We start from the raw sequence: 20859 nt of genomic DNA on the forward strand, positions 1-20859 counted from the left end.
TGGACTAAACCAGAACTACTGTAAACCAGAACTAAACCAGGTCTAAAATCAGGACTAAAACCAGGGCTAAACCAAAACTAAACCAGGTCTAAAATCAGGACTAAACCAGGACTAAAACCATGTCTAAACAATATGACACCTAACAGTAGGTTGGACATAATTTAAGGTGATCTCATATAAAAAATAATTTCTCTATCAATAATATTTTTTATATGGTTAATGATAGACTGAGCTTGTTATTGCCTTTTAGCAGACAAAATATCTTATGTTAACATTTCCTCGTCTTTGCTTCTCTACAGCAAACAGTTGTTTATTCATGGAGTCTTGGGCTCAACAGACAATTTGAAGAGAACAAACAAGAATTTTCAGGATGTGGTTGCTACATTCATGTAGTTTTAAAAAAGCATGACAATATCAAGTAATCAAAAGTATTCAGATTACGTTACCCACTTTAAGTAATTTAATGTATTACGTTACAAACTACATTTTGGGGTATGTAATCTGTAATCTGTGGGGGAGTACATTTTAAAAGTCACCTTCCCAACACTGTATATACACAACCTATACCAGCCATTTGTCTGTATTCCAAAGGGTTCACAAACTGGGGGTCTTTACTTAGGGAAAAATAGACTCTCATTGTAAGGGGTTAAAGTAAAAGGAGAGAAAAATATATATATATACAAGACACAAGATACAAAACCTAAAAAACATGCACCAGGTGGAAATTAGCTCTAGTGCTACAACTTGGCACAATTCATCTCACCTGTCAAGGTTAATGTATATTGTGCACTGTCCCATAAATGTCTCATACATAAAATAAAATAAATAAATAAATGATGCAGTAATTGGAAGTAGAAGAAGCAGGCCTATTAGGACTAGTAGTATGTAGAACAGGACAGTGAAGAGTTGTAATATCATTTATTATGTTCTATATTATATTATAGTTAGACCATTTTCTCTTTGAATGGGTTGTGTACATCTTAAACCAACTTGTTTAGTCTATATTTTAAAGAGCATTTTATACAACGCTGCTACATATTATGCCTACTAATTAATAATACAATATTTATATTTAGTTTAGTCTATCCTTTCTTGTTCCACGTGTAGTTGTATTTCGCTTTAGTTATCCTCCTTACATGTAGGCTCCAGTAGATGGCGCCAGTCGTACTTTGCGTTGATCGAAGAAGAGATATTTTTGCGGCAAGTTTGAGTTTTGTTTACAGTAAAACTTTTGCGATTAGTCTCCAATCATGGGGTAAGTTAATGCCTGGGTACTTTTATTTAGCCACAGTTAATAATTTACGTTCATACAAAAAGTACAGTCAGCGGGCATGTCATTTTTCCCCATTTCTTCATATTGTCTGGCTTTCATGTAGCTTGTTAGCTTAGCATTTAGCTAGCTGGTTGAATTGCATGCAACGCTTATGGCAGCGATTCTAACTAATAAAATAATCAATACTACTGGATCTGCATGCAAATAGACTTTCTCCAGCCTAAATCCTTCAGGTGCACTGTACTTTTCTAGTGGAGGGCCCACCATCTGCTTGTCTCCATGGTGGTGTTATTATTTTGCTTGGGATATTCCATAGTATGGCTTTAAACTAATATATCTTGCACTTATTCAATTATAGTTTTTATTTCTCACAACTGCCACAAAAACTGTTCAGTTCAAAATCCAGGCTCAAAAACTGTTCTGTTTAGCTGTACAGACAACTGAAGATTTTTTATTGGCACTGTAAATAAATACGTAATAAATAGATAATGTCAATTATGATTTTGGAGAAACAAAGCACAACAGAATATCAAGTAGATCTATTAAAAATGAACTAAAAAAGACTAAAATGTCTTGTGTAGTCTTCTAAAACAGGGTATCAAGTGTTCAGTGTGATACTTGAACCTCAACCTAAACACATTCCTGATGCATTATTAAAATATTATCAAGATACTTAAAAAGTCAATATTGCACACCACTACTTCTGCTGTTCCTGTTAGTATTACTACTGCTATTATTGTTACTACTATTGCTGCTACTACTACTACCATTACTGTTACTGCTATAATGACGTCTTCTTTTCCAGAGCCAAGAAGGGCAAAAAGCAAGAAAAGAACAAGGTACATTTCATGATTGTATTGGCCATTATTTCATTAGTTGCACTCTACAATGGCATATGTATTGGCAACATGTAATTGATGAAATAATGACCAATAGCCTTCATGAAATCAAAACTATAAGGTAGATAGGTCATTGCCCTGTTCACTTTACTCATTTACTTATTTACTGTTTGAACAGAAAGCATTGCAGACAAATGTGGAGGCTGGTGAATTATCAGATTTAGCCACTGCAAGTTTCATCGAGGGACTGCAGCAAAACAATGGTGATTTCTTTTTTAACTGATGCGACGTGAGATCTGCAGAAGTAATGCTATAACTGTTCCAATAAACAAGAAGCAAAATATGAACAACAAAAATATCTTTATCTTTATTTTCTTAAAAGAAACTGTGAAAAATTATGGTGTTATTATCGTTATTATTCCAAGTATAAGCACTGAGTTGCACAGTGTGCTATAAACTAACACAGTTTATAGCACACTGTGCAACTTTTAAAAGAAAAGTAACATGTCCACAATTCTGTTAGCCTCTCCAAAATATCACAATAAATACACTCTGTGTGATGCATCTATGCTTTTATTATAGTTCTATGGATACATCCTGAATAAAAGACAAATCATTTGAGCTTATGTTTGTGTTGTAGGTGTTCCTCTTCACAGCACAGCTCTGGAGGAAGACTTGGGAGCTGCAGAAGAAGAACAGGACCAGAAAAAGTTGACAAAACAAACAGTGAATCACAAAGAGAAAGCAAATGAGAGGAAGAAATCCACTTCAGGAAAGAGCAAAAAAACAGATCCCTCCACAAACAGAGCCGAGGGGAAAAAGGTGACAAAGAGGAAGAGTTCTGGAGACGCAGATGCAGCCAGGTAGATTCAGTATACTCATTAAGTTTTTAACTTTCTGGAGGTAACATTTCACCTGCATGAAACGGAAAGTTAAAACCATGCTTCATAACATTCCCCATGGAGATAGATACGATTTATGCCATAATGTGGAAGATTATAGCCACAATAACGACATTTCCATGTAAGCAAGCTGGAGGAAGCTGAGGTCCAGGTCAAATAACAGTCAGGTTTGTTGAGATACAAGCCCACTCACAGTAAGGATGCACATTTTTTGCAATAAACACAACCGATAAAATTAAAATACTTTTTTATTTTAGTCTATTTTTGATAAAAAGTTACATACTATTGCTTTAAATGTTTTAAGGTCTATGTTATTACACTGTTTTAACCCCATATTGAACAGTAAAAAATAATAAAAAAAAGTTTGTTTTTATTTGTTGTTCATACAAATTTATTTAGGCAATTATTTGTAATGATTTTGTGATATTGTAAAGTAAAAACCTAACTGTGGCCATACCAGCTTGTTCCCATTAGATCTCAGAAGCTAAGCAAGGCCAGGCCTGGGAGACCACTGGTAAAATTAGGTGCCACAGTTGGGAGCCAGTTGCAAAAACTGTCGTTATGTCCTTAGGCAAGGCACTTCATCCACATTACCTAGTATGAAAATGGAGTGTGCATGAGTGTTGGTGGAGGTCGGAGGGGTCGATGGGGCAGTTTAGCAGCCTCGCTTCTGTCCGTCTGCCCCAGAGAAGCTGCGGCTACGATAGCATCTTACCACCACTGAGTGTGGAGTGAATGAATAATACATCGTAAAGTGTCTTTGAGAGTCCAGAAAAGCACTATATGAAACTGATTCATTATTATTATTATTATTATTATTATTATTATTATTAATAACCCCCCACAGACCAAGAGCACAAATTTTAGCTTTGGATGGGTCAGAGATCCAAATTGTTGATCATTACAAATACCTAGGTGTATGGCTTGACTCTTCATTTAATTTTGAAATGCACATTAACAGTCTGCTCACTAAAGCCAAACTAAGAATAGATTTCCTATATCAACATAAAACAGTTTCACATGCCCCGCAAAAGAGCTTTTGATTAAAACTAAGACCATCCCAATCATAGACCATGTTGACATTATTGTGTATGTTTATAATGTGTAGTCCTACTTATAATAAAACGTTTATGTTTTGTGTGAAAACAGAGCAATGAAAAAGCAGAAAGTTAAGAGCCAAAAGAGAATTGCTTCATCAGAGGAACCCAGTGATCCACAGTCTCAGGTAAAACAGCATAAGTATAAACATGTACAAAAAATGGAGTCCTATAAACTTCCATAAAAAAATAAATTAACCAGGGTAAACTCTGCTGTTTTGTCATTAGGAGAGTGAAGAAGAAGTGCCCCATCATATCCATGAGGTCTCATCTGACGAGGACCTGGAGGAGAGCTGGGTAATCTATCCCACACATTTTATACAGTCCTGTACTGTCTAAAGGGCTTATAATTGATGTGCTAGTCTTTCTTTTAAAAGTACATTTAGACTAAAGATAAACATTTTATGATATTTCATATTGAATAACTATGGCAGGTTTCATGTTTTTCTAATTCTGACTTGCTTTGGAGAGATAGTGCCTGTGGTAAATATTTATTATGGTTTTGTCAGTGTCAGTTTGCACAAAAGCTGAGAATAGAAGTACAAAAACAAGTATAGTAATAGAATATTTCAACCAAAATGCCCTCTCTGCATATCTGCTGCCCATGTAAAATTATAAACCCAAAATAAAAAAAAAAATATTTTTCATTTTTATTTATATTTATATTTATGCTAACTATGTTTTAGTTAAGTGAGTCTAATCTATGCACACAAAGTAATTGAGTCCTAATAGAATAGGGCTCCACTTTTACCAGCTGATGGTGCAATGGCTTCACCTACTGGCATATTCAGTGTACTGTTTAAATGAAACCAAAAATGAGTCACAGCTAGCACTGAAGTTGGTTAGCCTCACCATGGTGCTTGATATGTAAATGTTTTATGTAGCAGAATAAATATTTGTGGATTTTCAACCACACATGTTTATGAAGGCACACTTTAATCAAATCATTTACACTGAGAATATGAAAATAAGTAATTAGTTCAGCTCTATTTCAGTTTTTATTTATACATTTATTGTGACCATACAAACTTGTCAAAGCTTGATCTTGTCAGATCTCAGAAGCCAAGCAAGGCCTGTTTTGTGCTTCGATGGGAGGCTGGGAATATTAGGTTCCAAAGTGGGGCGCTAGTGGCAAAAAAAACTGTTGCTGTAGTCTGTATAAATCCAATGATTAATTCATTACATAATTAATAACATTTTCAGAAACCAAGTCCAAAGAAACAGAAAGGTCTCGGTCCAAAGAGATCCAGGAAGTCTTCATCTGACAGATCCAGAAAGTCTACTTCAGGTAAACACAAGATTTACAATGGAGTTCTGATTTCACTTCGACTTCTTTTGGCTTTGTTTTAAGGATAAGTCGATATGGATTTTTAGACAATACTAATGCAATATTTGTCTTGTTGCTGTGGCTGATAACTGATATTTGCCAGTGCCAATAAATTTAGCTTTTATGGTGAGGCTCACAAAGTTTGTGTAAACTTGCAGCCACTTAACACTTTTATTTCCATTTTAATCCACTCAAGAGATTAGTGCACATTTTTAATTACAAGTATATTCTAATACAAGATACCCGTGCATTATTTAGCAGAGCTGTAGACTTTTATATTTGTTGTTAAACTGTAGCAGCTCTTTCATGTTTTAGATATGATTTGAGCTCTTACAGGAGTAAATGTCACGACTCACCACAGACACAAACTTTATTCTTTTTGAAGGCAGTGAACACCAGCCTGAAAAAGTGAAGGAAAAGAAGAAACTGAAGCGATCGGGCGTCACAGAGTCTGAAGTGGTGCTGGAGGAGTTTTGGATTTTTACGAACAATACAAGTTAGTGTACAGTTTGTCTATTTGTTTATTTACAAGGAAACAATTTGACCTTGTATTAAACCTTTCTCTCTTCATGGAGACCAAATCAGACAAGTTACAAGTCAGATCTGTGGGGAGACAACCCCGCTCACAGTCAGAATGTCTGTTTTTGTAGGTATTTTGGAGCTGTGTCTATATTTTAATCAATGTAAGGTAGCTGGAGCTGTTTAATGTCATACTGTGGAACATTCCAGGCAGAGCAAAGACATATCCGTAGAAACAAGCGGATGACAAACCCCCAACCAAAAAAGTTACATAGTGCACCTTTGATGGGGGAGAATAAAGGTGCACTATATAACTGTTCTACTTGCCTCATGGAGATGCCACTGCTTTGGCTGGAATGTTCAACGTTACACTAATGTCAGTCAGTTACCATATACAGTACAGGTATTTTTATTACTTAAAAATACATAGAAAAACTTGCTACCCCGTTCACAGTAACAATGAATCTCCACAGATCTGAGCAGTTAAAATGGTATAATACAGAACAGGTACTAATATTTGACATTTTGACACATGTATATGAATTAACATTTATATAAGTTAAGTTGAGTGTAAGTTGATTTAAACCAGATATCTTTATTTTTATTCTCAGGGAGACGGTCGAGTCCAAAGCAGTGAAGCAGGCGCTGGACTATTTTGCTTCAAATGTGAAAGATCAACTCACGGAAAAGGTTTGAGTTATAATGGACTTAAACCATAGATTGTATATATAAAATTTAATCACCAGCACCACCTAGTGGTAAACAAAGGTACTTATGATTTAACTTTTTCTGTACCAGATCTTCTCCAGTAAACAGCTGAAGACTGTGATGAGAGAAAACTCAAAGGTGACCACAATGATCCAAATATTAACTGTGAAATTACAAAAATAACTCGTATAACATAATATTTACTAAACTTCTGATGTTTTAATGAAGTTGGCCTCCGCAATTCGGACAAAGAGACAGCAACTTTTGGATGCCAAGAACGAGCTCATTAAGTGAGTAACCAATATATGATAAGAAAAACTTTTTATTTGTGTAATTCCAATGTTAGAACACACAATTCAACAACAGTAAAAGAACAAACAAAGGAGAAATTCAATTCTGTGGTTTGAGAGTGAAGTTAAAGAGGCAATTTTTGTTAAAAAGGACAATGCATCTTTGAACAGAAATGGAAGGCTCAGACATCATTTCTCTCCTATTTACAACTCCATCCTCAGACCTAAAATTTAATTTCTCCTTTGCTATGGATCCTACCTGGACGACTGAGGGAGTTCACAAACAACAGTAAAAGAAGGCATTCAAAAATCAAGATAAATACTGTTAGAACTACAGCTGTAAATTTATTAGATTTTTTTTCACCAATAGATGGCACATATGAAACTTTGTTGTTGTTGTGTGTAATCTGGTCCCTCTGCTCAGAACACGTCAAATCCTAGCCACGGAGCTAACCACTGTGGGCAGCAATGAGCACATATCAGAAGAAGACGAAGAAATAAATGCATCCCTCAACTAATTTTCTTGACTCTTTTTCAGCAGATGTTTTCTAAAACCTGCGATGGGTGCCTCCATGTTTGTTTATTTGTTGCTCTCTTCATCAGTTTTTGTCAGTTTACTGACTTTTAGCATCCTTTGGTGGTTGTTTCAGAGAATACAGTCTTGACATTAGAAACAAAAGTACAAATGTGATAACTGTTACTACGTTTGGAACTCACAGATCTGTTCATGTATGAAATGGAGCATGAATGACCCTCTAGGCCTAATTATGTGTTTTGTTTTATTTCAGGTCCGAGCGACAGTTGTGGCTGCTGCAAAAAGACAAATCTGAACTGGAGCAAAACTTAAAGGATTTAAATCAAAGCAAAACTTTCCTCCAAAACCTGCGAGAGCTCAACAAACGATATCTTCAACACAGACAGGAGAATCCAGACGAGAGAGAAACGGTATGGACCAGGACTGGACCAGGGCTGAACAAGGACTAAAGTAGGACTGAGTCAGGACTGGACTAGAACTAAATCAGGCTTGAACCAGGTTTAAATATGAATAAACCAGGTCTTTATGAGGTCTAAACAAGGACTAAACTAGGACTCTCGCATAACTCTTTGTCATGTTTCAAGTACATTAGTGTATGTTTTTCAAATGGTTAACTAGAACCAAAGCAAGACTCAACCAGGGACTAGGACTAGAATAGTTATAAAGCAGGATTAAAATCATATTAATTAATCATATCCATAGAAACAAGCAGTGCACCTTTAAACCAGGTCTATCAGTGTCCCATATGTACCATACAGTACTTTCTCATAGGCTGTAAGTATTTGTAGTGCCTTTTTATTCATCTGTAATTTGTTGTTTTATCCATTGTCTTCAGTACGGTGTGTCCAGTTTACCGGCTTTACTCATCGAGGCCAAACACGTCCAAACCACAGAACTTCAGCTGAAAGAAATCAACAATAGACTGCAAAAAACTGTCAAAGAAAAATAAGGAAGAGGAGTGAGTGTTTTATTATTTGCTAACTTTAAATTGTGTTATCTGTCCTTAATGTTACTGTATTCATCAAAGAAAAGTGCTTTGTTTTTTGTATTTAAATATTTTCTGCCAATTTTCTGTTGTTAAATAATAAAATTTTATTTGTGCTAAATAACTGAACCATATGTTTTTTTATCTGTGTAAATGAATGCTATTTTACTTTATATTGAGAGAAAAAAACACTGGGCTATTAATACAGTTAGTTATTCAGATTAAAGTAATGTAAATTTTCGTAGGTGGAAAGTCACCTAATTCCATATAAACAGAATGTTAAAAACCTACTTCGGAACATTTTCCATGGAGACATAGAAAAGAAAAACAGAATTGGACAGAGTTTTTTGACCTAATACGTTTTTCATCCAAGCTGTTTCTTCAGTTCTGGTCAGACGCTGGTGGACACTGCCTTAGATCTGTCTGAAGGGAGGAGCTAACTACACTGAAACTACTCTGAAACTAACACATCTACTTGGAAATTATCTGTAAAATAACACCAAAACATACAAGAATACCGTCTATGTCGACATTTGCACCGGTAACAAATGGTCCCACCACTGACAGACAAAGGTTCTGCTAGTAGTGAGCCAAGAGCACTGTGGTAACAAGACTGAAATACTTTCTGAGGTTCAATCCTTTCCCAAGAACATTGTGGCTTTTACAATGTCTCTTGTATAACGGAAAAAAAACAACAAAAACACCCAATAAAATTTCCACCACTCTTACTTGTTTACAGTTTCGGTTTGTGAGTGCAGTTCAACAGATCTGGCTACATGGAAACTGTGTCTGAGTCATATTAGCATATGACATTCAGGCCTATCACTATTGTTTTTTTGTTTTCTTTTGTTTTGATTTAGGTCTGAGGATGGAGTTGAACTTGAATAGAAGAGAGATGACGTCTGAGCCCTCCATTTCAAAGAATTGTTTTTCCTAACAAAAATAGCCTCTTTAACTCCCCTCTCAAACCATTTCTTTACTCCTCTTACCAGAGAAAAGAAATTGTATGAAAGGGAAAAGCCATGTCAAAATGTTGTTATCACATGCAGAACATACCAGAAATTGTGTTTTGTTTCATTCACACATGTCTGAGTCATCCTTTATTACTCTGTCTGCATCTCCAAAGCTCAAAATGCTCTATCACACCTTGTGATCATAAGGTGGTAGTTTTTAAGTTAATAGCAACGTTTTACCTTTTGTTCAGTAGAGATTGTCATTTCCAGAGCTGAAATCATCCAAATGATTGTACTGAAGGTGTATGAAGTACTTCCTATATTACCACATGACATCACAAGGTGGAACAGAGTGTTTTCTGTTTGAGAGAACTCAGCCTAAATATGCAGGATTTGTGTATTAAACATGTGGGAATCAAACAAAGCAAAACTCCAGATATGTCTGTGATGAAGAAACATTAGAACATAGATCAGATATAAGTGTAATAATTCAAATAATTTTGACTACTAGCAGGGTCCAATAATAATAGGCTCTAAAATAAATACCAAAGAACACTCAGATATTTGAATACTGGAGATATAAATACATTGGGCTTTTCTAATCACTCATCTTCAACTTGTGGTTGAACGAAACTGAAACTTATTGTTTGATTTTTCTTTCCTCACAAGTGAGCGCATGAAGTGAACCTATCAGTGAACCGTATAAGGAATGTCTTTCTCAAATATTGTATTACACCAGATAATCTAAAATCACCTCATGACCTAGTTTCATTATGTTTTGTTTAGTCATATAATTTTTGTTGAGTTAATATTTTCGTTTCGTAAACTTGTCCGGGCATATCTTTGGGCACACTTTCAACCAATCAGGTTCCTCATTTACGTTTTAGCGCCCGCCCTCAGCCGAATCTCAGGCCTCTGATTGGCTAACAGCTCATCTCTGGACTTCGCTCGTTTTCCTTTACATTTGTTTCCTTATATAGACTTTTTACAGTTACAATACCGGCTTGGCAACAGCTGTACAAGCATATTTACCGCAATAAAGGTACGTGCGATGATATTATAAAACGATTTAATTCAGATTTTGATTAGAAGTTAGTATTTTAGCGCGTGCTTGCTGGTTCTAGTTAAACAGGTTATTCCGTATAGGTGACCCGCGTTCCATTGCTACACCTGGGAAGTCGATTGTTGTTTTTGAACGCCTTAAATCACTAAATCAACTATTTGAGGTGTAATATGAATATAAGTCTGTGACTGATTGCTTGTTTATTTGTTTTAGTACATGATTAAAACGTTAGTTGATAATGCCAAAGATATAATTAAAGTGGGTGTGCTTCTTCCATATATGGTATTTACTGCGAATCAGATTGCCCTAGTAGTAGTATCCTGACAATGAAGCCTACTTTTTGGCGAATTTAACCATAGAATATACTCTGCGGACACGGTTTATTACTAATTAGACTACTAGTTAGTTCTATAAGGTTTCAAGGTTTAATATTACGTAACAGTTGTTTTTAATTCCCTCAATTGTTGTCTTGTTTTATTTTATTCCTGATTCAAATGTAATAACTGGATTATTACATTGTTACTTTCTATTGTAAATGCAAAAAAAGAAAAAAGAAAAACAAAACCACCTGGCTCATTTTCATGGAAATGTTGTTCCTTTGGCTATAATATTCTACATTACAGCATTGCATAAAGCCTATTCATCTCCACTGAAAATGTTCTGATGTGTGGTTTTAACTCTGTTTCTATCGAATTTTGAAGGTGATGTGCCACCTCTGGAAAGTTACACACTGTACCTTTAACTTGTCAAAAGAAATATTAATATTGATTACAAGTCATAACATCTCAATAGGGTAGTGTTGTTACAATTTTAAAATTCTATACTTATACTAGATTTTGATACAGCATGCACAGTGCTTAAAACACTCCTTTTTCGACAGTAAAATGTAGTCAGTCTTCAGAACAAAGTAGTTTTAAAGTAGTTTTTATCTTGCACTAGTTCTGATGAAGATCAAAATGAGCTGAACTGAAAGGTTCAACTTTGTCAGTACCAATTCGGAATAGACAATAAACAGTAATATCATTGTGATAAAAAGGTAGACACACTGATCGTTGGTGGGACGTTTTAAATAATCGTGATAATCACTGACTGAGATAATCACCATAAATCACCAGAATGTGCAGAAAAATGATCCATGATGTTTTCTTCTAGATCATTGTGGTTTGTTTGTAACAAAGTACAGTTCTATTACACTTGTTTAAATGTGGAACTGTGGAACTGAAAGTGCAGCAGGAGCGTAATAAATAATAATTGTGGGAATATATGATAAGATAAACAGGAACTTCAAGTGTTGCAATGCAGTTACAACACATTATGTAGAGTATTGCACTAGATTACTACAAGAGTCTGATTCATGTACACTACAGGGTTCATGTACAGGGCACTGCTCATCCTGCAGAGGGTGGAGCAGTGCCACTGACAGGGTGTCCTGCAGGGGGCGACACTCATGCTCCAGCATGAATTTGTAGATCATGTAGAGTGGGTTAAAACAAACAAAACTAATTTAGATTCTTACCATAGACTTAATTTGTATATTTATTTTAATTTTAATTTTGAAAATGCCATTCTATTGTCTAAATAAAGAGTTGTATCAGAATCAGTATTGACTATGAAGTTTATCTTCAGTATCAGAATCAAGTTTGAAATGTCGGTATTGTGACGACATTATCCAGTAAGGTCCAACTTTATTTATGTGATTGTAAGTATTGATTATTGACAACCTTTATTAATTGGACTTGAGTGGAAAGAATTCATTTGTTGTATAAAATTTGATTTATTTTTAAAATCTGTTCATAAAACTTATTAAAAAACATAAATTGAAGGTTTTAAAAAGACATATCTTTTGAACATAACGCTCAGCCCCAATGAAAACACAACCTAACAGCCAAATGTACAACTGTTACTTTTGCACTTTTACCAAACGAAGCTCATAATAAAACTCATATTTTTTCCTTTTTCAGAACCATGGCAGATAAAGATCAGACCAGTGGGGACACAACTGATGCCTGGACTTTGTTCAAGTAAGTTTTAGGATGTGAACGAGACTGTTGCGGCCTCAGGAAATCAAATATATTTTGGTGCACAGTGTAATCCTGTATCCCAAAGCCTAGGGTTAGATTTGTGTGGCAGATTTGAACCAGTGCTATTTACAGTTCTTACAGTTTTATTCAATGTCCTGTTACAATGTGTTGGGTTAATAAGGGGTTAGTGCCTCACAGCAAGAAAGATCCAGGTTCAATTCCTATGGGGCATGTTCTCCTTGTGTCTGAGTAGATTCCTCTGGTCACTCTGGTTTCGCCTATCGACCCAAAACATGCTCCATAGGTATCGAGCTAAGGTAGACCTGGGTACTGACCAGGACTAGAAAAGGATCTGGAGCGGGTCCCTGGGCGGTGTGTGGCAGCAGCTCACTGGTTCATTATTGTTTTCACTTTCCAAAGCAAATTCTTATTGTTGATAAAGTTTCATTTTCTTTATTTTCCACTTGAATGTTTTCGGGGATTGTCAGTTAAGTAATTCTTTTATCTGATACAGAGATCTGTCTTTATGTTGCTGCTGACTCATGATTATATTTTGCATTTATGTGGTTAGTTTGACTCCATTCATGTTTTGTGTGACAATCGAACCTCAACCAAGACATTTACTGGCACTTTTTGGCACATTCCTTTTTGGCATACTACTAATAATGATAATCAAGCTCACCCACCCCTAATGCAGATTAATTTAATTCCAGAAAGAGCCCCTCGTCTTCAGAAAATCTTGGAGATACACAGGACCCACAGGAGAGTTGTAGTTCTTTGAGCCAGGACTCTGTCCCTGGTCCAGATGACACTAAAGTCCAGACCAAGGAGGATCCGTATAGATACAAGACCAACTTCCCACATGCTGGACTCTGCCTCATCATCAACAACAAGAACTTCCACCGCAGCACAGGTCAGATCTGTGAGGGCAAAACTATACTCTGATACAAATCAATACCAAAACCAGATTTTGAAACCAGACATTGAAATCAGATACTCTTTTGAAGAAGTATTGATATACCTCCTTAATATATACTCATTGTCCTGATTTTAGCCTTGTTTTTTTATTATTTTATTTTTTTCAGGAATGAACACTCGAAATGGCACAGATGTAGATGCAAATGCTGTGATGAAGATTTTTCATAATCTGGGGTATAAACTGATCATAGGAACAGACCTCACTGTTGAAGAGATTAAGAAAAAGCTAAAGAGTGGTAACTTCATGCACTTTTGTACTTCTATACTAATAATGTAAGCCAGTGTTTCTCAGACTGTGGTATGGCTCCTTCTGGTGGCACATAGGGCCATCTGCAGTTTGAGGCAATCTATGTTTTTGTTCTCCTTGTTTATTATTTAAAACTACCTTAGTCCCACTTTAAAGCTGGTTTCAGAGTGTTTGGATGCTCTGTCTGATCCCAAACACAAGGACATGTGGCAGGCAGTCAGGAATTTTTCCACTCAAGAGCACAGACCCCCTCTCCTCCTTCAAATATCTGCTGTATCAGGAGTTGTCTCAGTGAAATCATCAGTTTGAGTCTTAATGAATGTTTTTTTTGTATCCCATCATTCTTTGGAAAGGTTTGAAAACTTAAAAATAAATTACACTTCACAGAATCAGCAGTGGCACTGTCCCCTCTCTTTATCCTCTACTTTAACCTTTAACTCTTTCCCCCATGAAGACGACATTTGACGACCCCCCCCTGTACCCTTAATGACGACTTTTGACACCTCCGCCGTATCACTAAAGACGTGATTTGACGACCTTTAGAAACGGCTCGGTTTTTCACATTTAAACAGAGACTGCGATAGGTAGGTTCCACTACAACCCACACTAGGCTTACCATTAGGATTCAAGGATATGTTTTCGCAGATTTTTTCCGACATTAATCGAAGTAGTGACGATGGTAGCTTCCGGAAAAAACACAACACGAAACACGTGCAATGGAAAGATCGCGCTGCGGCACACAGTTTTAGAAATAATGAGGAGCGGATGTATTTTATGGATAAGTTTAGAGAAAGTGACTTTTATAGATTTCAAAGTGATGAGGGTGATTATAAAGTGGAAAACAGCACTAGCGACGGACTTACAGAGAGTGAATCTTACGAAGATGAGAATGCCGCTGATGCGTCTGTATGGAGTCCTGCGATATCCGAACAAACTATCTTGGCTTTATACTCGATTATGAACCAAAATTGCCCTGAAATCACTCGTGGAAGTCTGTTTTCTTTTATGCAATTATGCTCTATGGGTAGCCCTAGTAACATATGTATGGGTTGTTCCTAGTAGGCGTCCAGGGGGGAAAGAGTTAATGGTATTCAGAATGCAGTTCCTTTTCTAAAATCAGTGGAATACATTGCAGTTGCAAAAAATCACATAGCTCTTGTGGTGCATGAATGTGATTTTTCCTTCTGCAGTCAGTGATAGGAAATGCAGAACAAACTGTGGACAAACATAATCTAATGTAGCATCTGTACACTATAATTTAAATGCAACTTAATGTAAAAGTATTTTAAGTGTTCAGAATACAGTACTCTGATTAATCTTTAATGCAGGTATTCAGTATTCTGTAACTAAAGACATTTTCACAGTTTTCTTCCCATCACTAATGGGACACACCAAAAAAATGCACATGCAAACACTGATCACAAATGGCAGAAAAGACAGTTATAAATACATGTTAACCAAGGATAAACTGGAGATGATGGGCAAATCTTTAACCTGATGACTATACACAAGAACTCACTGTATTAAAACAATAACCAGAATTTTAACAATATTGATTTCGGCTGCCCCACAGCTGTATTAAATATTATTGGCCTAAATAATCTGAAACCCTGCAGTAGTTCTTGCTGTTATTTAATGTACACATGTTCATTGTTTTCCAGTGTCTCAGGAGGACCACAGTAACTGCGCCTCTTTTGTTTGTGTGATTTTGAGCCACGGGGATGAGGGCGTGATCTTTGGGACAGACGGATGTGAAAAACTGGACGTTCTTACCAGATATTTTAAAGGACACAATTGCAAAAGCCTCATAGGAAAACCCAAACTCTTTTTTATACAGGTCAGTCCGAGCCTACAGAGACTGAGTGTGACCTACAATGATGCTCTAAGACTTTTGTTAACAGTGCTCAGATGGACCAGTGCCAGTGAAGTGCTCATTTCCTCAAGAGGTAATACACTGCTGTGATGATGTATGTTGTTTTATTGTTTTCTTTTATTTTGAAAGGCATGCCGTGGCGCTGACTTTGATGGTGGGATTGAGACAGATTCAGTGGATGCCAGCGTGGACCCGTCCACAGACAGGATCCCAGTGGAGGCGGACTTCCTCTACGCCTACTCCACAGCTCCAGGTACCAGCCCTCATCCCTGACACTGTAACTGTGGGGACAGTTTACTATTACACACTACTGAGGTCCATCAACGGTACTGAGTTTAAAGGTTGTATAGAGGATTTTCCAAGGAATGAGAAATCCAGCGACTGTTTGTCCCCCCCCCCTCAAATGTTTAGCTGGCCCCACCATGTCCAGAGTTGATGAATTTTTATTCTCTTTTTTTTGGTCATCATAATTATAAGGCTACTGCATCTCTATAATGCTATCATTGACAATTTGAAACAAAAAAAATCCTCCATACAACCTTTAATTGTTACACTTGAATAATGCAATAATTTATAGTTGGGCTGTAAGACTTCAGTCATTTAGTTAATCAGATAATTGTGTCCTAAGCTTTGTTCAGAGAGAGGCTTTGGTGCATTTATTACATACAGCCCATCAGCTGAGGCGATCTGTGGGACTGTGTCCTGGTCCATGACATGATTCAGAGGCATTCTGAATTTAAACAGTTTCATTTAGGGCTCCTGGGTCTTCATCTTTCTGCTCTTTCTTCTGGATAATGCTGTCACTACATCAGTGGAGAGTACTCCCTGACTGGTTGACATGGTGCACATCCAGGGTGTCAGATGCCTGAACGTTCAAGATGCTTCGAGTTTGGGTCGAATACACAGAGATACGTAGTAGTTTTTTTTTTTAGAGATGTTGCCAGGTCCCATTTTCAGTGTTTCCTAATGCTAACACTGTAGTTTAGACCTCTACCGAAGTGTTCTCAAAAGCATCGTGCCAGTTCAGTTTTTCTCTCATCAAACTATTAAAGTTTTGATTAAAAAAAAAAAGTATATATATATATATATATATATATTATACCAGGGGTGCTCAATACGTCGATCGCGATCTACCAGTCGATCGCCAAGGTCGTGTGGGTAGATCGCCGTGTCTCGTCTCGGACTCGCGTTTGGACTCGGTCTTGTCTCTCACTCAAGGTCTGACACTCAACAAGTGCGATCATATTTCATTAGTGGGGTGCAGGAGCGTGTGGGGCGTCTCAGTGCAGCCTGTGCGCTCATTTGAAACCCGCGGAGACTCTACGGCACATCACAAACACACATGCTCCCTATGCACGGCTCGTCTGCAACAGCGTGTGCCCTCGTGTACCAGCGTGCATCACAGGGCAGGTTCAACTTCCTAAACATCCTACCTGTCCATCTGCCTCACGTCAGCACGCCGCCCCTCGCCTTTTCACGCTCTCGCTCCTTCCTGCGTACAGCAAACACAAGCCCCTCCCACAGTGCGGCTGATTAGAAGAGCAAGACGAAACGTGAAGCAAAAACGAGTCTAAATTTGTGTTCCAGTGTTGGCACAAAGCAGGTCTACAGCATAGAGCGGATCTACAGAACAGACCTACTGCCACATTTGGCTGAAGTTTGCCTCACAAAAGTGCACAAATGCATCTGTGTTTGTCACGATGTGCGTTTGGTTTGGTAAACGTGCAGAGGCTGGTAAATATCACTGCAAAACCAGAAAAGAATGCAACTCCAGTTTGGAACTTTAAAAAACAGGTTTAAAAATCTTCCTTCACTTTTTTCACAGTTTTGTGTAAAGTGCCAGAGGAAGTTCTCTTAAAGAAGGGGTTCTCAAACTGTGGGTGAGGGTCCAAAAAAGGGGCACAGAGTGTTTCAGTGCAGTTTGCTTGACTTTGTATTAGGTAGATCATTATGTCTTTTGTAAGTAGCTCGCATGCTGAAAAAGTGTGAGCACCCCTGTATTATACCATATAACCTACGGAATCCAAAATTGCTCAGCCCTAAAACTACTAATCCAATATGTACTTACACCCCATTTATCTAATGCTTCTCTCGGTCTCACACTAACAACACCCAAACTTCCTCTCCCCATACACTTCCTCTTTCAAAATTCCTCTTCAGATTTCCTCCATCTCTCTAAGGAGCTTCTTGCACTCAACTAAATGTGATAATTTTCAAACTCTTCACTATTTTGTCTTGTCTTCAGGATACTACTCATGGAGGAACACACAAAACGGCTCATGGTTCATTCAGTCTCTGTGTGAGATCCTAGAGGAACACAAGGACCTGGAGCTGATGCAGATTATGACCAGAGTCAACAGAAAAGTAGCCTATCACTTTGAGTCGGCCTCAAATCTACCTGGATTCAGCGGCAAGAAGCAGATCCCCTGCATCGTCTCCATGCTGACCAAAGAGTTCTACTTCCCCAAATAGGATTTAATACAAGTTTAACAATCATTTACAACAGGGTTCCCCAAATAGAGGTTGAGACCCCCGGGAGGTCATGTGGCAGTGAGCTGGGGTCGCAGGATGACGTAGAAGATGTAATTTAAAAAAAAAAATTACACGTGTTTTACATGTTTAATCCATTTTAATTAAAAATGGTATGAGAAAAGAGTCCAAATAACACAATAAACTAGTCAAATAAACATGACTGAACTTGATTAACAAATTAAATTAAATTACATTGAACAGAATTTTGTTTAATTATTAGTTTAATTAAATTTTTATTAATTTAATTAAAATAAATTAATTTTATTTTTCAGGGGGGGTCTGGTGTTGGTTGCCTGGTTATTTTGGGGGTCTCAACCTAAAAAGTTTGGGAACCCTTGATTTAAACAACTGCATACGCTCCTCAGTAGGTGTGGCCACATACAGGTGATTACGTGCTTGTTTTTTAAAAATTCAGTAACAAGAGAAGGGGTTGCTTAATGTTATGCTGTTTATTTATTGTCTGAGAAGTATGCAATAATAATGATGCATTAGTCTTATATAGTCCTAGGGTAGACTGGGGTGGATCATCACTCAGAAATACCTTTAAACAAACTCAAAAATCTAAACCCCAGATAAATTGCATTAGTTAAAATGACTAAAAATCAAGATACGGGGATATTTTAAATGTAAAAAACAACATTTCAACTGTAAATCTAACAATTACAAATACTTTTTAGATACTTCTTTACAAGTATGTCGCTTTATACTCAGAGGACACTATTTGACACAAGTGCACAGTTATTATTGATACTTTGCAGTGACATCACACTGGGGGTGTACTACATGTATCTGTATGGTGGAAGGTTTAGAAGTTATCATGGTGACACAATGAACACATTAATGATATAAAATACAAAATGGATTTAAACAACACATTTCCTGGAGCCTATGATCAATACGAGCGTCTTTGTTTAGGAGTTCAGGAGTTTAACAAAAAAGGTGAGAGTGACTATAACTGAAAAAAAAAAGTTTGCTAATGCTACGTATCTTGTGACTGTAATATTATGAATGAAAGACTTGTTTAACAGCACAAATCATCTCACCTGTTCCAACTAAGTCAACCATTTGTGTTCAGATTGCACACAGGTTGTAAATTAAATCTCAGATTAAAGTCTAATTTGAGTAACAGAGTTTAGACAGAAAAATCCCTACAGTTAGCATCACAGCTCCAGGGAATGTTGATGACACCATCTGAAATGGCACGCATGTTCTTACTGTATCAGGGACTAAGCAAGTCACCAAAGATTTTCATGAGATCTTGTTGCTCTGCTGAATTTTCAAAATCTCAATACCTCTTTTTATTGAGCACTGCTGTGACACAAAGAAACTGTAACTATTGCATCAAGACAATCATGTAATTATGTGTAGTTTCAGATGATATCCTGTGTGGGCCTTTTATTTGATGCAATAAGATTATTTACTGGATGGTGTTGACCTAGAACCTCTTATAATGTTTGAACTTGAATTCATACAAAGCTGTGCAGTAGGAAAAATAATAGCTACATAACACAGTTAGAACTGTTTTGTAATAAGTAAAGTGTTTTTTTGGCGGGAGAAAAATTCTCCAAACTTACACTAGTATCAGTTAATTACGGGTAATGGCAGTTAGTTAAAGCCAAAGTATCAGTATCTGTAATGGAAGCTGGATCAGTGCCTCCTCCCTTCGTGGAATGCTGTTTAAGACTATCCATATTGACACTTGTTTAATTCCTATACTAACTCATTCTTATATCCTTGATTCGAGAGCGTGTGTGATCCTCGTTAGAATTAAAAGTAGGAAAACACCCCTCTCTGTCTTAAAGGTGAGCTTTATTTACAGTGGAGGATGTTTCCACTGTAAATAAAGCTCGGGCCTTCATTACTCAAAACTTTTCTGTTCAAACGTCATCTTAAATCTGCAGCTTTTAAAACTGGACATTTCTCCTTCACTTATCACGAAAGAGGTTTTCTCAATTAATTCTTTGTGTTGAGAGGATTCTAGCCATTTTTATCCTAACTGTGTCCAGGTATTCACAGGGCTGTTCTGAATACATAGAATACCATTTTTTGTGAAATAAGGCAGGTAAACAACAAAAACTGGATAAAAATGTCATTTCTTTTTAATAAATTGTATTTTCAAGTAAATAATTGTTTTGTCAGTGTTTTATGTTATTTTTTCCTTTACATGTGTCTCATTCTATCTTGCAGTCAGAGCACATGACAGCTGATGTAGAAGAGTTTTTACTTGTTTGCCCCAATACCCATACATTTTTTTAAATTTATGTTTATTAAGGACATCACATGACATTAGACAAGCCAGATGCAGTACTTTGAGTGTTTTAGCACAAGTGCTAGTTTTCAACACCTGTCCATATAAAAATATATTCTACATGCATAAAAACAGACAATACAAGAAAGATAAGTTACAAACAGATAAAATATTTACAGTACATTATCAATGGATAATGTACTGTAAATGTAATGTACTGGCATTTTTTATAGGAAACATACAATAATTTTAATTTACTTTTAAATTTGTTGTTATTGGTTTCCAATTTTAAATTAGATGGTAAACCACTTCACAGTCTGGCCCCTTTAAAAGAGAACGAGGACTGACCAAGATCTGTCCTGTACCGAGGAACAACACAATTACCACTAGTAGCGCCTCTTGTGTTCGCTCTGTGTGAACAATTTATGGTCCTGGCAAATTCTGAGTGCAGTGGTGTATCGCAGTTAAG

The 20859-nt window shown here is 36.7% G+C and overlaps 2 protein-coding genes across 3 annotated transcripts; both read left to right on the top strand.

Moving 5' to 3' along the window:
• Positions 1–990: 990 nt before the first annotated feature.
• cenpu (centromere protein U) lies at positions 991–8604 on the top strand. The gene is given in 14 exon segments (XM_020922102.2): positions 991–1255; positions 2079–2112; positions 2291–2375; positions 2753–2975; positions 4164–4239; positions 4340–4408; positions 5315–5399; positions 5824–5910; positions 5913–5934; positions 6569–6647; positions 6756–6803; positions 6894–6955; positions 7744–7900; positions 8326–8604. Coding segments are annotated over 14 exon segments (1146 nt in total). The 5' UTR covers positions 991–1250; the 3' UTR covers positions 8440–8604.
• A 1718-nt stretch (positions 8605–10322) lies between these two features.
• On the top strand, positions 10323–20269 carry LOC110157710 (caspase-3-like). Of its 2 annotated transcripts, XM_020922072.2 has the most exons (7): positions 10325–10470; positions 12453–12512; positions 13226–13425; positions 13598–13726; positions 15399–15574; positions 15740–15863; positions 17856–20269. In XM_020922072.2, the coding sequence occupies exons 2-7, from the start codon at positions 12457–12459 to the stop codon at positions 18080–18082; spliced, it is 912 nt and encodes a 303-aa protein (XP_020777731.1). In that variant the 5' UTR covers positions 10325–10470; positions 12453–12456; the 3' UTR covers positions 18083–20269. The 2 variants fall into 2 exon arrangements, with proteins under 2 accessions (XP_055015129.1, XP_020777731.1); XM_055159154.1 differs by lacking the exon at positions 13598–13726 and having other exon boundaries at positions 10323–10470.
• Positions 20270–20859: the final 590 nt, after the last annotated feature.

Source organism: Boleophthalmus pectinirostris, unplaced genomic scaffold (assembly GCF_026225935.1).
Source record: "Boleophthalmus pectinirostris isolate CB_2022bp ecotype Guang Dong unplaced genomic scaffold, ASM2622593v1 HiC_scaffold_23, whole genome shotgun sequence".
Taxonomy (NCBI): domain Eukaryota; kingdom Metazoa; phylum Chordata; class Actinopteri; order Gobiiformes; family Gobiidae; genus Boleophthalmus; species Boleophthalmus pectinirostris.

Bases quoted from the DNA above. Each gene is read 5' to 3' on its own strand.
- LOC110157710 (XM_020922072.2), top strand. From the start codon at position 12,457: ATGGCAGATAAAGATCAGACCAGTGGGGACACAACTGATGCCTGGACT. The intron at 13,727-15,398 runs GTAACTTCATGC...ATTGTTTTCCAG, and splicing joins TAAGAAAAAGCTAAAGAGTG to TGTCTCAGGAGGACCACAGT. The intron at 15,575-15,739 runs GTCAGTCCGAGC...TTATTTTGAAAG, and splicing joins CCAAACTCTTTTTTATACAG to GCATGCCGTGGCGCTGACTT.